The following is a 15,000-nucleotide window of genomic DNA, read 5'->3' on the forward strand; positions in this document are numbered from 1 at the left end:
TGAATATGAGCCAGATTGCAACTTTAGCTTACGTAACTTTGTTGATTAGTTGAGTGGCGGCTGATGATGGGAAAGCCATAATTCCAGGTTGGGTTAGAGCGATTATCATGCTTGGGGATTTTAAGAATGGGCGGCTTTTGCGAAGGTTCCAAAACAGCGATAACTGCTGTACTTATGTTCGTTTTTTCTTAGTGTCTGCTGTATATACATACGAGTACCTGGACAAACCACACACCATCGACAAGCCTTTAAGAATGGCAATCCCAAACCCGACTATAATATCCTTCTTATCACTCAAACACACCTAGAAAGGCACTCGCATCTCTCGCTGCACCAAAGCCATTTTTTCCAGGCGTGGCAGCCACCCGTGCCTCAGGTCCGTCTGGCGAGAAGCTCGAGAGGGACGACCTGGAACTCCTTCGAGTTGGCGTCCTCTCTCGTCAGCGTCGATGCCTTAGACCTTGATAGCTAGTAGGAGAGCCTGAGCATGCTGGGTTCGCCTCTCCCTGCTTTTCGCCCTTCTCCTCCTCCTCCTCCTCCTCATTTTTCTGATTCTCCTTTGTGATTTATTATTGTAGTGTTTATTGTAGTGTATTTATTTATTGTAGTGTTCTCCCTTCCTTCCTAAAAGTTGGTGGCGTCGTTCATCCCCTGGATGGGCGTGTGGGCGTGAGTGAGTTCGGCGCGTGGGCGTGTGTCTGACTTAGTGTACTTGCAGGAGGTACGGGCGTCAACCAGATGGGCGGCGTGTACGTCAACGGGCGGCCGCTGCCGGACCACATCCGCCACAAGATCGTAGAGATGGCCCACTCTGGCGTGCGATCGTGCGACATCTCCCGCATCCTCCAAGTGTCCAATGGCTGTGTGTCCAAGATTCTGGCTAGGTGAGTGTCCGCGGCCTGCTGTCTCCTAACCCCGAGCTCTCTGGTGTCTCCTTGCAGGCCACAGCGGCATAAACCAACTGGGGGGCGTGTATGTGAATGGGCGCCCCCTACCCGACTCCACGCGGCAGAAGATCGTGGAGCTGGCCCACTCGGGCGCCAGACCTTGCGACATCTCCCGCATTCTCCAGGTGTCCAATGGCTGCGTCTCCAAGATCCTGGCCAGGTACGCCCGCTAGGGGTCCGTGCGAAGGCTTCTGATATTGCAGTTAGGACATATTTTTTCTCCCCCGAGACAGGAGTTTTGGTGACTTTACATGTTGAGTTATTATTTTTTTCCCTTTTTTTGCATTCTTAGGAGAAGACACTGACGTTCGCTTATAACTTACTACTCAAAAGCCACAAAGCACCGAGGAGAGGTTTGCCGTCTGGCGTCTGCCCCGCCCCAGGGGAGTTTGCAAAGCCTTCAAACGTTAGTCCGCTCCTCTTCTCACTGCGCCGTGGCCGAGCGAGGATTTTGTTTTTCGGTTCCCTTGCCCCGTTAGCGTAAAGTCACTGTCCGGAGGTCACTGCATTCCGGGACCAGAGGGTCGAATAGAAGCTAGAGATTAAGTCCAGTGGAAATCAAGCTTTTCGTCTCTTCACTTCGCATGCAAGGTTTCAATAGATCAGTCATATATCAGAGCCTTTTAGAAGCGCCGAAGGCCTTGCGAGGACGCCCTTTCTGACACGCCCCTTCTTCTTCCTCTCCGGCAGATACTACGAGACAGGCTCCATCAAGCCCCGAGCCATCGGCGGGTCGAAGCCGCGAGTGGCGACGCCCCACGTGGTCACGAAGATCGCAGACTACAAGCGCGAGTGCCCCTCGATCTTCGCGTGGGAAATCCGCGACCGACTTCTCTCCGAGGGCGTCTGCACGAACGACAACATCCCCAGTGTAAGTACCCGATCGCCCTTGCTCTCTCTGCGTCATTTTTTCTCTCTGTCTCTGTCTTTCTCCCTGTTTATCTGTCTGTCTCTCTTAATCTTCCTCGCTCCCTTGCCCACTCACTCACTCACGCTCTCTCTCTCTCTCTCTCTCTCTCTCTCTCTCTCTCTCTCTCTCTCTCTCTCTCTCTCTCTCTCTCTCTCTCTCTCTCTCTCTCTCTCTCTCGTTCTATCTTCATTTTCACCCCAATATTCACCCTGTTCTCTGTCCACTTCATTTATCGTATTTTACATTTGCTTTTCTTTCCGAGTCACCGAGTAATGTAGAAAAAAAATGTACGGATGGAAATCAATAATTTTCACAACATTAGAAATTAACGCGATTCTGTTCACTTTATATTTTGCATTATCAGTTTCATTCCATCCTTACCTTTTCTTTCTATAGCTTTTAACAATGAAACAAATAAACGCACTTCTCCGCCCAGTAATTTTGAAAAGTCGCGGAAGGTCGTTGTTAATTTTAATCTACGGTCAACTAAGCGCTTTAGGGAAGCCATTGGATTTCTTATACAGCTTCACGCTTACCGTAAATATTCATGAACTTGGGTAAAATGTGGGTGTCACAAGCCATCTATATGTATAAACATATGTACACTCATACATATATATATAGATATATATATAATATACATATATATTTATTTATTTATTTATACATGCGAGTGTATATATGTATAAACATATATATTTAAACATATATATATATATACATATATGGTATATATATATATATATATATATATATATATATACATATATGGTATATCTATGAATATATATATATATAATATATCTATATATATATATATATATATATATATATATATAATATATCTATATAAAAATATATATATATACATATACATATATATATATATATATATATATATATATATATATATATATATATGTATTTCCAATTACACGTCCAAGTCCTCCGCCGTGCGCGTCCGCCTCCGCACCGCGTCCGCAGGAGCTCGCCAGCGCCCGCGGCGACGCGCATCAGCGACCAATCATCGCGCTCCGTGGGGGGCCAAGCCTCGTGTTGCCCATAGGAGGGTGACTAATTTCTTTCAAGTGTCTGCTCTGTCAAAATGGATAAACAAAACCCATTGCGGATTAGATTTACAACTGAGAACTTCGAAAAAACAAAATCAACTGATTTTTCCAGTTTATAAATATGGAAATGAGTCGTAACGAAATAATAACAGATGGGTAATATTGGTGAGCCGGCATCTGTCTCCCGCCAGCTGTTATAATAGTCCTTCCCAAAATTGAAACTGTATCAGTCCTTTTTAGCCCCGCCCTGAAGTAAATCCATCATGTTATGTCAATGGGCGGGAGGATTGGCCCTAAATAGCCCACGATTAGCGCATCAAATGGAGTAGCGACCGTCATTTGTTGAATTAGATCGAGTCGGGTTACCAACATGGCGGTCGAATTTCAAGTCGGCGCCGACGGCACGCGCGCCCAAAACACTATCCGTCCCTGCCTCGTTTTCGAAGCTCCGGGAACCTCGCCAGTACAGAAACAAATACGAAACGACAATAAATTAAAAATACAATAAAATAAGAGTACAATCAGTAAAACAAACCGGTAAAAGTCCGCAATAAGACAAGAAGAGAGAGAGAGAGAGCCTGTATTCTCCTGAGGGTATCGGCTGGTGGGTGGTGTGTGGTACACGTGTGGGCGCGTGCCTGCAGCAGCCCTCATAAATGGATGAAACACTATACTTTGACGCACTCTGCGGGTGGTAATATTCTTGGACGGGCGGCTGGCTGCAGATTGTTAATAGGTGGTCCTTTTCTCTTTACGCGAGGATTTATATTACGGGAAAGGTTGGAAACTGAACTGCAAATGCTTAGATTGTCAGAATTGTACTTGTGAGGCATAATGTTTCTGACATTTAGGGAGAGGGTGATTTGTCATGTTTATCTAACATTGCAGGTGTGCATTTAGGGATTTAGAGATAAGCGAAAAAGAGACGAGATAGAGAGAGAAAATAAAAGAAAAATGCATGGATCACAGATGCTCCTAATCTCTCTGTCTGTCAGTATGTCTGTTTGACTCTCTCTCTCTCTCTCATCTCTCTCTCTCTCTCTCTCTCTCCCTCTCTCTCTCTCTCTCTCTCTCTCTCTCTCTCTCTCTCTCTCTCTCTCTCTCTCTCTCTCTCTCTCTCTCTCTCTCTCTCTCTCTCTCTCTCTCTCTCTCTCTCTTTCTCTCTCTCTCTCCTCATTCTTTCCCTCTCCAACACCACCAGTGTCCAAACCCCCTTCTCCATCCTCTTCTCCTCCCTCTCCCTCCCCTTCCTCCTCTCCCCTCCCCTTCCTCCTCTCCCCTCCCCTTCCTCCCCTCCCTCCCCTCCCTCTCCCCCTCCCCCATCACCCATCACTCCCTGCAGCATCTAATGATGAGCGGCGGCGAGAGATACCGTCGTGATGGTGATGTAATGAGAGATTAGAGACCAGTAGAGACAGTACAGGTAGGAGGCCATGATCTGCTATAATGGCCGCCCCGCTGAGTCGGATGCTGGTGGTCTGTCGCTCCCGGTGATGGGGCTGTGGGCGTGCTGGTCGGCGGCCGTTGGGGGTGGTTGGGGTGGTTGGGGTGGTTGGGGTGGTCTTCGGTGGGTGGGGGGTGGTGGTAATTGTGGCTGGCTTTTGGGGGTTGTGGTCACTGTGGTAGTCTTTGCTGGTGGTTGTGGTGAGGTAATTGTGGTTGGCTTTCCTGGTTGCTTTAATAACTGGGGTAAGTGTGGTTGGTGTGGTTGTTGGGGTTATTGGTCCTATTGTGACTGCTGTGGTTATGGTTGTACTCGTAGCCGTAGAGTTATAGATGCTGTAGTGTTTGTGTGGTTAAGTGCCGTCTGCCAAAGTGTCGAGTTTAGTGTAAGAAAAATGGCAATTCACGTAGACACAAATATTCATGCAAAGTGATTAAAATATTAGTGACTTTGTTTTCCGAGAGAGTCAGACAGACAGACAGACAGGAAGAGATTGAGAGGAAGCGATACAAAGAGAAAGAAAAGGAGAAAGAGAGAGACATAAAGAATCACACAGACAGACAGAGACAGCGAGACAGACAGACAGAGACAAAAAGAGCGAGAACAAGAGAGCAAGAGACGTTATTCAGAAAAAAAAAAAAGATAAGGAGATTATCTTAAGCAATGCCAGAGTCGGACAAACAAGAAACAGCTTTAAGTAAGCGCTAAGTAAAGTCAGTACGTATATTCGGATCAAAGTGGATAAACGCAAGTAAACATAATGCAATAAAGAAAGGTAAGGCGGACTCTTAAAATCAACGAAGAGAAATATTTATTTATATATATCGGTTCATTAATTGATATAAATACAGGTATATAGGTAGATGCTTGTAGAACAATCTTGTGAGTGAGAAAAGGACACATATACTGGAAGCTACAAGATACATGTAGGAATACAGATGGGGACAGGTGTGTAAGAGGAGGGGGAGAGGGTGGAGGATAAGGAAGGTGTAGAGGAGGAGGAGAATAAGGAGAGGGAGTTAGAGGAAAAGAAAAGGAAGGAGGAGAAGGTGGATGATAAAGATGTGGAGGAAGGGTATATGGAGGATGAAGGGGAGGAGGATAAGAGAGAAGTGGAGGAGAAGGAGAAGTGGAGGAGGAGGAGGAGGAGAAAGAAGAAGAAGTGGAGGAGGAGGAGAAAGCAGAAGTGGAGGAGGAGGAAGAGGAGGAAAAAGAAGAAGTGGAGGAGGAGGAGGAGGAGGAGGAGGAGGAGGAGGCTCTGGGGCCACGTCACGGCAGCAACATCAGGGGGGCAGCCATGTGTGAAGACGGCCGAGTGCTCGCTAACCCACCTTAAATCCCAGCCCTGCCACGCACCCTAGGCTCCTCCCTTACCCCCTGCCCCTGCCCCTGCCTACCTCTCATCCCCTACCCCTTACCTCCTGCCCCCTGCCCTCTGCCCCCCACCTCCCCTCTCCCTCCCCCCCATATTCCTCTTCGGCGCTCCTGATTGGCGGGAAATACGAGCGCAAAAAAGATTCTTCCTCTTCTGTTTCGCAGTCCACGCACCTTCGAAGTCGTACGCGATGTATGAAATAAAGGAAGGAAATAAAAAAAACGAAAAAAAAACAAAGAGAATAAACATCTTAAGACCATAGATCTTTTAACTTGCTTTCTTCTCTCTCTCTCTCTCTCTCTCTCTCTCTCTCTCTCTCTCTCTCTCTCTCTCTCTCTCTCTCTCTCTCTCTCTCTCTCTCTCTCTCTCTCTCTCTCTCCCTCTCTCCCTTCCCTTCCCTTCCTCCTCTTTCTTCCCCTCCCCCCCCCCTCCCTCTGCCAAGCTACGACAGGAAACTTTCCCAATCCATTTCTCGAAACTCGGTTGCGAAAACAAACCGGAATTTGAGCAAAAATAACAATAAGACAACAAACTGGCGAATCGAACGAAAACGAACGCAAAGAAACCAACATGATCTTCAAATAACGTAATAAATAAAAAATTCCGATACGACAGAGAAGAGAGGGAGAGAGCAAAACACGCAATAATAAATACATAGGAAATAATTTAACCCCTGTACACGTCGAGGGCTTGGCTTAGAGCGGCTGCCTAATGGAACTTACCCGACTGCCTTGGTGGTCCGCAGTGTCACGCCGTCCGACCCCCTGCGCCCGGCCCCGACTTCGGCTTCCGGGACCGTCGTCCTCGAAGGCATCTTGACCGATTCGAACTATTAGGAGACTGTGTTCTGATTTTTTTTTTCTTTTTTTTCTTTCTTTCTTTTCTTCGTTTTCTTTTGAGGGGGATGGTGATTTTATAAATTGATTAAGAATGATATTAATAAGATAATGATTATCAGAATAGCGATATGGAAGATGGAAATCAAAATAATGATGATGATGATGGTAACAGTAATGACAGCAATAATTATAATTATAATAATTATGGAATGATAATGATGATGATAATAATAACAATAACAATAATAATAATAATTATTATTATTATTAAGATAATAATGCTAATAAGAAACATAATGATAATAATAATAATAGTGATAAATATTGATGATGGCAGTAAAAAGGACAATTATAAAAATTATGTTGATAATAATTATATTAATGATAATAATAATAATGGCAACAGCAATAGAGTAAAACAAAATCAAATTAAATATATAATCACATTATATGCCAAAAAACAGCCATAATTGATAACATAATAACAATGAAAACTTTATTGAATTGAATAACGGTTAAGATATTTTAAAATTTGATATAAATTATAAAAAAATTGTGATAAATATCTGTAAGGTTAGTTACAGTTGGATGCCATATTCTTTAATCCTCAAAGTAATTCACTGTAAATGTAAGAAAGGGTGAATAAACGAAAGAGAATAAATAGAAAGAGGCGAATAAAGAAGAAGAAGAAGAAGAAGAAGAAGAAGCACAATCTCTCCCGCCTAAAGTAGAAAAAGAAAGAAAAAAAACCAACAAAAGGAAATATAAATAAAACAAAAAAAAAAAAATAATAAAACACAACGACTTGTAGAATAAAACAAAAGAGGAAGCCGAAGTCGCAGCCACGCGACCTGCCGTGAGAGAAGGTGGTCGCAGCTTCCGAACACATGTCTCCGCAGCTCTCAAGACTTGGAAAAAAAAAATCCAAGTTGTGTTGCATTAATACGCCTGTTGCAACTACGGGAGTGTCATATATGTAAAAAAAAAAGGTCTTGCAACACAATCTTTATCGTGATCGCATATTATCTCCTCTCTCTTTTAGCTTTTATTTCCGTTGCATTATTCCGCTATTCCTTTCTTCCGTTCGTTCGTTCGTGCATGTTGATTGCAAGGAAAACCGTTTAAGAAGGCTAAACTCTTCTAGATTGTTGGAACTCCTTTTGTACAAAATGTGACGTGATTTTTTAACTTTTTTTTTCTCTCTTTCCTTTTTGTAACTGAGTTGGACTAATTTCACAAAGTTATATTTGCAACATAAAATGGGATCTTATCCATTAATCCACGTAATTATTAAAGTGAATTTTTTCATTATCCCAGAAACATAGTCTTTAAGATTTATAAAAAAGAATAACGTCTTTGTCTTATTAGTAACAGAGACAGATTTGTTAACGTATCCTTTCTATTTATGGCAAATATTAAGCATTTCATATATTACCATCATCGCCGTCTATACGCTTTGAACGTAAAATTATCAAGAATTCTGCGCTTTATCTGAATGAACACCTGTGTTGGTTTACCTGTTTTCGTGTAAATGTGGAATGGAAAAATACGTAATTACATACATTCATTTTTTTATGATTACTATTATTATTCACTGAAGACGTGCTAGTATCATTTACTAGCATATCAACATTGGTATATCCACATGCAACAGCTACTCATGACACAGACACACAGGGAACTGCACAAACTCTCACAAGCACACAACACACGCACACATACACACCCACCTCCCCTCACCCCGCCCATACATAGCACACATACACACACACACACACACACACACACACACACACACACACACACACACACACACACACACACACACACACACACACACACACACACACACACACACACACACACACACACACACCCGACATACACCTACCTCACCTCTCCCCGCCCATCGCGCCCGCCCATACATCGCACACAGACACACACACATCTACACCCCCCCAAACCACACTGCCCATGCGCCGTACAAGGCTCCAAAACAAGAGAAACAGCCTTTAATCGGATCGTAAACAGCCACAACAATACTCGGGACTTTCATTCCCTAGCGTGAGAGCCGCCAGATGTCTCCCCAGTCGCCTCTGCACCGCGCTGGATACAAGAGGGGGGGGAGGGGTGTCAATACAACGGCTTATGTAATGTAGTTTATGGCCCTCTGAATATCGTTGAGAGAGAGTTAGAGAGAGAGAGAGAGGGAGAGAGAGGGAGGAAGAAGAAAGAGAGGATATACGCGGAGCTGAACAAGTGAAGGGGTTATAACGCAGCGTGCGACCTGCGACAGATGATGAGATACACGACTTTTTTTCTCTTTTTTTTTTTCTCTTTTCATTTCTTTATTTTTTTGTGTGTTGTATTCTAAGGTTTAAGTAGGGTAGGTTCTGAGCGGAAGAAGGAATATATAGTAGCAAGGTTTTGTGATATGTCAATGGTGCGCAAAAAGAAAACGCGATTTTGGAAAGAAGTGAATTGATATGGACTTTGCGAGACGAAAATAGATCTGGAAGGCTCGATCTATTTACTTATTGTTGTTATTATTATCATTAGTAGTAGTAGTAGTTGTCGTTGTTGTTGTTGTTGTAGTTGTTGTTGTAGTAGCAGTAGTAGTAGCAGTTTAAGGGGGTATTTAACAATTAAACTCTACAAATATACTTTGTTATCGAGAAAGAAAATATTATACTCTCTTCCTCCACTTCGCTTACATACAAGGACAACAGGTTTACACCATCGAAATCATCTACCACAATATACCATTAATATTCACAGGGCCTTCCATCCTTACATAGATTATAGATTACAATCAAGCAGGGCGTAAACTCAATCGATAAAAAAAAGGCCATTGATGACAATGCCACGAAATTATACATATATGAGTGACAACCAAAATTTCAAAAACGAGAAGAATAGGAGACAGGGATGTCCTTACATACAATACATCTCTTGTCGGATAAGTCTCTGCAAGTCTCTGCAATGCCAGGGTAGGGAGGGTCCTCTGCCCCTCCCCCCTCCCCTCCCCTACCTCTTTTCGTTCTATCCGTCTTCCCTCTCCGTTCCTCTCCCTCCTCTCCTCCCAATTCTTTCATCTTTCCCTTCCTTCTTTCCGCTCCCTTTCTCCCTTTCCTTGTTGTCCGCCTCCCCCTCTCCTCCCCGCCTCCCTCTCCCTTTCCAATTCCCCTTCCTTCTTCCTCTTTCCTTCCCCTCCCTCTCCCCATTCCCCCTTTCTCCCTCATTTTCCCCCTTCCTCCTCCATCCTCCCATACCTCCTTCCTCCCTCATGTTCCCCCTTCCTCCTCCCTCCTCCCATACCCCCTTCCTCCCTCATGTTCCCCCTTCCTCCTCCATCCTCCCATACCCCCTTCCTCCCTCATTTTCCCCCTTCCTCCTCCCTCCTCCCATACCCCCTTTCTCCCTCCCCTTCCTCCACCTCCCCTCCCCCTCTCTTGCGACCCCCATCCTTCTCCCTTCCCCCCCTCCCCCCCAATCCAGGCCAAGGCGGCGTGGGGAAGGCAGCAGGTGACATGGATCTTCGGCACCGCATTTCTGATCCATTCCGACCTGTTCAGTGAGAAGGGGAGGCGAAGGAGGGGAGAGAGAAGGGAAGGGAAGAAGAGAGGGAAGGGAGAAAGGGGTTAGGTGGAGGTAGAGGGAGGAAGGGGGGGGAGTGGGGGGAAGAGAGGGTGGAGGATATAAGGAAGAGAGGAGTAAAGGAAGAGTGAGAGAGATAGATAGATAGATAGATAGATAGATAGATAGAGAGAGAGAGAGAGAGAGAGAGAGAGAAAGCGACAGTGAGAGACAGTCAAACAAACAAACAAACAGTAAGAGAGAGAGAGAAGAAAGAACAGGAAATAGGCAGAACATAAGAACGACCAGAAGAGTTAAACACGAAGAGAAAGAGAAAGCAAGAGAAAAAAACAAACACAATAACAACATACCTCTTATCCCCCTTCCCTCTCACCCCCCCTCTCTCTCTCTCTCCACCCCCTCCCCATCCCTCCCTCTCCACCCCACCCCCATCCCTCTCCCTCCCTCCCACACATACAACGAAAGACCATCACACGAAAGTTAGAATTAACTCGCAAGTACAATAAAACAGAGGAATCACCGATAAAAGGAAAAGGGTCCGAGGAGATAAATAACAAGGGAGTCTGTCCTTGATCGCCAGCTCTATTTTTTTTCCTTTTTTTGTTTAATTAAATGGCCGAATAGTTAAGGTTTTGGCATCAACAGGCGGTCGTTACAAGAAGCTTACGTGTTGATGTTGTTTTCTTGTTTTTGTTACTATCCTTTTATTGTTATTGTTATTGTTATACTTCTATTGTTATATATATCTTTTTTATTTATTTTTTTAGTCGGTTGTTATGCGATCTCCATGTTATATCTCTTTTTCTTTTTCTTCTTCTTCTTCTTCTAATTATTATTATCATCATAATTATCCTCCTCCCCATCATCGTCGTCTTCTTCGTCGTTGTTGTTTTATCATCATTATCATTATCAAAATCAAATTAATCATCACCATCATCATAATCATTTTCATCACCATCATAATCAACCTTATCTTCATCACCATCATCACCATCATCATCATCATCATCATCATCACCATCATTACCATCAACCTCATCATCATCACCATCACCATTACCACCACCATCATCATAATCATTTTCATCACCATCATAATCAACCTTATCTTCATCACCATCATCACCATCATCATCATCATCATCATCATCACCATCATTACCATCAACCTCATCATCATCACCATCACCATCACCACCACCATCATCACTATCCTCACCATCACCATCACCATCATCACCATCATCATCACCATCATCACCATCACCCTCCTCACCAGCACCATCATCACCATCACCCTCCTCACCATCACCATCATCATCATTATCATCGTCATCATCATCATCACCACCATCACCATCACCATCATCACCATCACCATCCCTGTCACCAATACATTTACTCTTTCCCTTCAAAATCGCACTGACAGCTCATTTTAAAAAGTTATTTAAAAGTTATTTTTCGCTTAACATCGCGTTTCATATATCAACGGTCATTAGTAAAGACAAATTCAACTTGACCCGAGAGGTATCTTTTACTTTTAAAAAAGCCGGAAATAAGAGATAAAAAGGTAAATGAAAAATAAGAAAGATAAAAAATAGACTGGTGTGCATAAAAAGCAAAAATAAATAAACAAGAAGTGTTTTCGTGCTTGACCTTTGACCTCGCCTCTCTCCCTCACCTTTGCTCTCTCTCTCTCTCTCTTTCTTTCTCTCCTCTTCTTTCTTCTTCATCTCATTCTCTTTCATTTTCTTTTCCTTTTTCCCTTTCTCCTCCTCGTCTTCCTTCTCCTCACTTTTTACCCCAACATTCCTCCTCCCTTCTTCCTCCACCTACTCCTCCTCCTCTTCCTCCTTCTCCTACTTCTTCCCTCCCTCCTTCTCCTCCTCCTCCTCCTCTTCCTCCCTCCTCCTCCTTCCTTCCCTTACTCGCTCTCTCTTCCTCCTCCTCCTCCTGCTCCTCCTTCTCTCCTTCCTTCCTTCCCTCCATATTCCTCCTCCTCCTCTTCCTCTCTCCTCCTCCTCCTCCCTCCCTCCCTCCCTCCCTCCCTCCCTCCCTCCCTCCCTCCCTCCCTCCCTCCCTCCCTCCCTCCCTCCTCCTCCTCCTCCTCCTCCGTCTCCTCCTCCTCCCTCCCTCCCTCCCTCCCTCCCTCCCTCCCTCCCTCCCTCCCTCCCTCCCTCCCTCCCTCCCTCCTCCATCTCCTCGTACCGCGTGCTTCATCACTGCCCTTATCTCCCTGACGGCCGCACGCACTTGTTTAGCAGTGCCAAGAGCCTCCTACATGAATAATTGCCACCCAACAACACGATGTAATGACAGCTGACACTCCCAATCTATTATTACCCGATTTGGAACGCGCACGTGGTTTCGCTTCCCGCCATTTTTTCCCCCTCGTCATTGTCGAGTGCGTGTATGACAGTTGTTTATTTTCCTTGTTTTTTTTTTTATGTTGTGTTTTAAGCTCTTCTTTCTTTTTTGATTTTTGTTTAGATTTATGTGGGTTTCTGTGTTGTTGTTGTTGTTTTTTTTATGGTTGTTATTACTAGATCACTTGACGGGGTCGGAACCACGTGCATTTCTAACTACGCTCGTTGTCATCATTACGAACACGTGTTTCCGGTGTCATGGCGGACCATCGATCAACTATGAACAGTTTTATTTCCCTTTTTTTTTCTAAAGCTTCATTCTCCTCTCGATCCGCGGGCTATTAGGCACTAAGGGGCGTCGGGGAGGGGGAAGGAGGGGTAGAAGGAGGGGTAGAAGGAGGGGTAGAAGGGGGAGGGAGGGAGGGAGGGAAAGGGTTGCGGTCTCGCCCTAGCCTAAGGGTGTTCATAGGGTGCGGGGGAACTGTTTTCCGTTTCCCCTTGGCGATTTAGCATTCGGTCTGCTTCAAAGACCGATGTTCGGGTTGCAATGCTTCTGTTAACGGGGATTAGGGCTTAGCAGCTGACCGGATTCCCTTGTTGCGAGGCCTGTTTTTACTGTTGTGAACAATTTAGTGCATTCCTGATGGATGCTTATTTCATGCTGCTTTCGGAGTGTCATTTACTATCTTCCCGTGCACACACACACACACACACACACACACACACACACACACACACACACAGATATACATATACATATATATATATATATATATTTATTTATTTGTTTATACTTATGTCTTTAAATAGACCAAGCAACATCTGCTCGTCATCATCATCTTCAGGCTGCCCCCCCCTCCCCCCCCCCCACACACACACATACACACCACCTAAACCCTCTCATCGCCATCCTCCTCCTCTTCTTCTTCTTTTTCCTCCTCCTCTTCCTCCTCCTCTTCCTCCCCTCCTCCTCCTCCTCTTCCTCCCCTCCTCCTCCTCCTCCTCCTCCTCCTCCTCCTCCTCCTCCTCCTCCTCCCCCTCCTCCTCCTCCTCCTCCTCCTCCTCCTCCACCTCCTCCCCCCCCTCCTCCTCCTCCTCCTCCTCCTCCCCCTCCTCCTCCTCCTCCTCCTCCTCCTCCTCCTCCTGTAACGGAAGCCACAGGTATCACAGACGCCGCCCTTACCCTCGTCGCCTGTAATCCACTTGTGTATTCGTGTCGATGTGGCTGTAATCGTCAGCCGGGTTTCTCTCCCTCGACGCCCCTTGGAGGAATTTCACGCCCGCCATTTAGCCACGAGAGGAATGGACTGTCCCGAGGAGTGCCCTCCGACCTCCACCCTTCGAATTATCAAGGGAATCGGACGCGTCTTTTATTTTTGGCGGGAATCGTCGTCAATTTTTTTTTTTTTTTTTTTTTTCATGCGGGCGTTGTTGTTGTTTTTTTCTCTCTTTTTTTTCTTTCTTTCTTTCTTTCTTTTATTGTTTATTTATCTTGGGTTTCCGTTTGGTATTTTTATATGTTGTTTTTATTTTGCGCGTCGTTTGTTTTTTGTTTTTTTTTGTTTTACTTCTAATAAGAAGCGGTCCGGTCATGACCTCGTGCCCGAACTAGAAATAAATATATAATTTCCCATCGAAAGAATTCTCAAAGTCACGGACGGCCTTTGGGAGGAGGGCGGTCGGGGCCAGCAGCTGTTGCGGGAAAATATCGACAACTCCCTCCCCCCCCCCCCCCTCCTCCCCCCCTCCTCCTCCTCAACGGGCGACCGTGGTGGCCTAATCCTCCTTCTCCCTCTCCCTCCCTCCCTACATCCCTCCCTCCCTCTCTCCCTTCCATCCCTCTCTCCCTCTCTTCCATCCATCCTTCCCCCCATCCCTCTCATTCTACCTCCCGCTTTCCCTCCCAACCTCCCCCCCACCTCCTCCCTTCTTCTCACCTTCCCTCCCTCCCTTTCACAGCCTCCTTCCCTCCCACCTTTCCCATCCACCCTCCCTCCCTCCCATCCACCCTTCCCTCCCTCCCATTCACCCTTCCATTCACCCTCCTCTCCCTATCCACCCTCCTCTCCCTCCCTCCCTCCCTCCCTCCCTCCCTGCAGGACTAACTCTCATTCCTACCTCGTTAATCTCTCCTCGCTAAACACTTCTATCAAGTTACAATTATTGCTTTTGAATTGAGATAAAGGGAAGGATTTGCCCGGCTCCGTTTCCGAGAGGGTGCTAGGGAGAGAGCCAACCAGGGGATTCGCGAGTGGCCCGTGTAGGAGGAGATGCAGGGGGAGATGCAGGGAGAGATGTAGATGTAGGAAGAAATGTTGGAGATGTAGATGTAGGAGGAAATGTAGATGTAGGAAGAAATGTAGGAGATGTAGGAGGAAATGTAGGAAATGTAGGAGATGTAGGAGGAAATGTAGGAAATGTAGGAAATGTAGGAGATGTAGGAGGAAATGTA

General features: G+C 45.4%; 1 protein-coding gene across 1 annotated transcript in view; it reads left to right on the top strand.

Annotated features, from left to right (window-relative positions):
* Positions 1-738: 738 nt before the first annotated feature.
* The window catches only part of LOC125041286 (paired box protein Pax-6-like), an 88,022-nt gene continuing 73,760 nt past the window's right edge, over positions 739-15,000 (top strand). Inside the window, exons 1-3 of the mRNA XM_047636122.1 lie at positions 739-862; positions 921-1,107; positions 1,638-1,818. Of these exons, the coding sequence (XP_047492078.1) occupies positions 739-862; positions 921-1,107; positions 1,638-1,818 (492 nt within the window). The remainder of the gene's footprint in view (positions 863-920; positions 1,108-1,637; positions 1,819-15,000) is intronic.

This window comes from Penaeus chinensis, chromosome 30 (genome assembly GCF_019202785.1).
Source record: "Penaeus chinensis breed Huanghai No. 1 chromosome 30, ASM1920278v2, whole genome shotgun sequence".
Classification (NCBI taxonomy): Eukaryota; Metazoa; Arthropoda; class Malacostraca; order Decapoda; family Penaeidae; genus Penaeus; species Penaeus chinensis.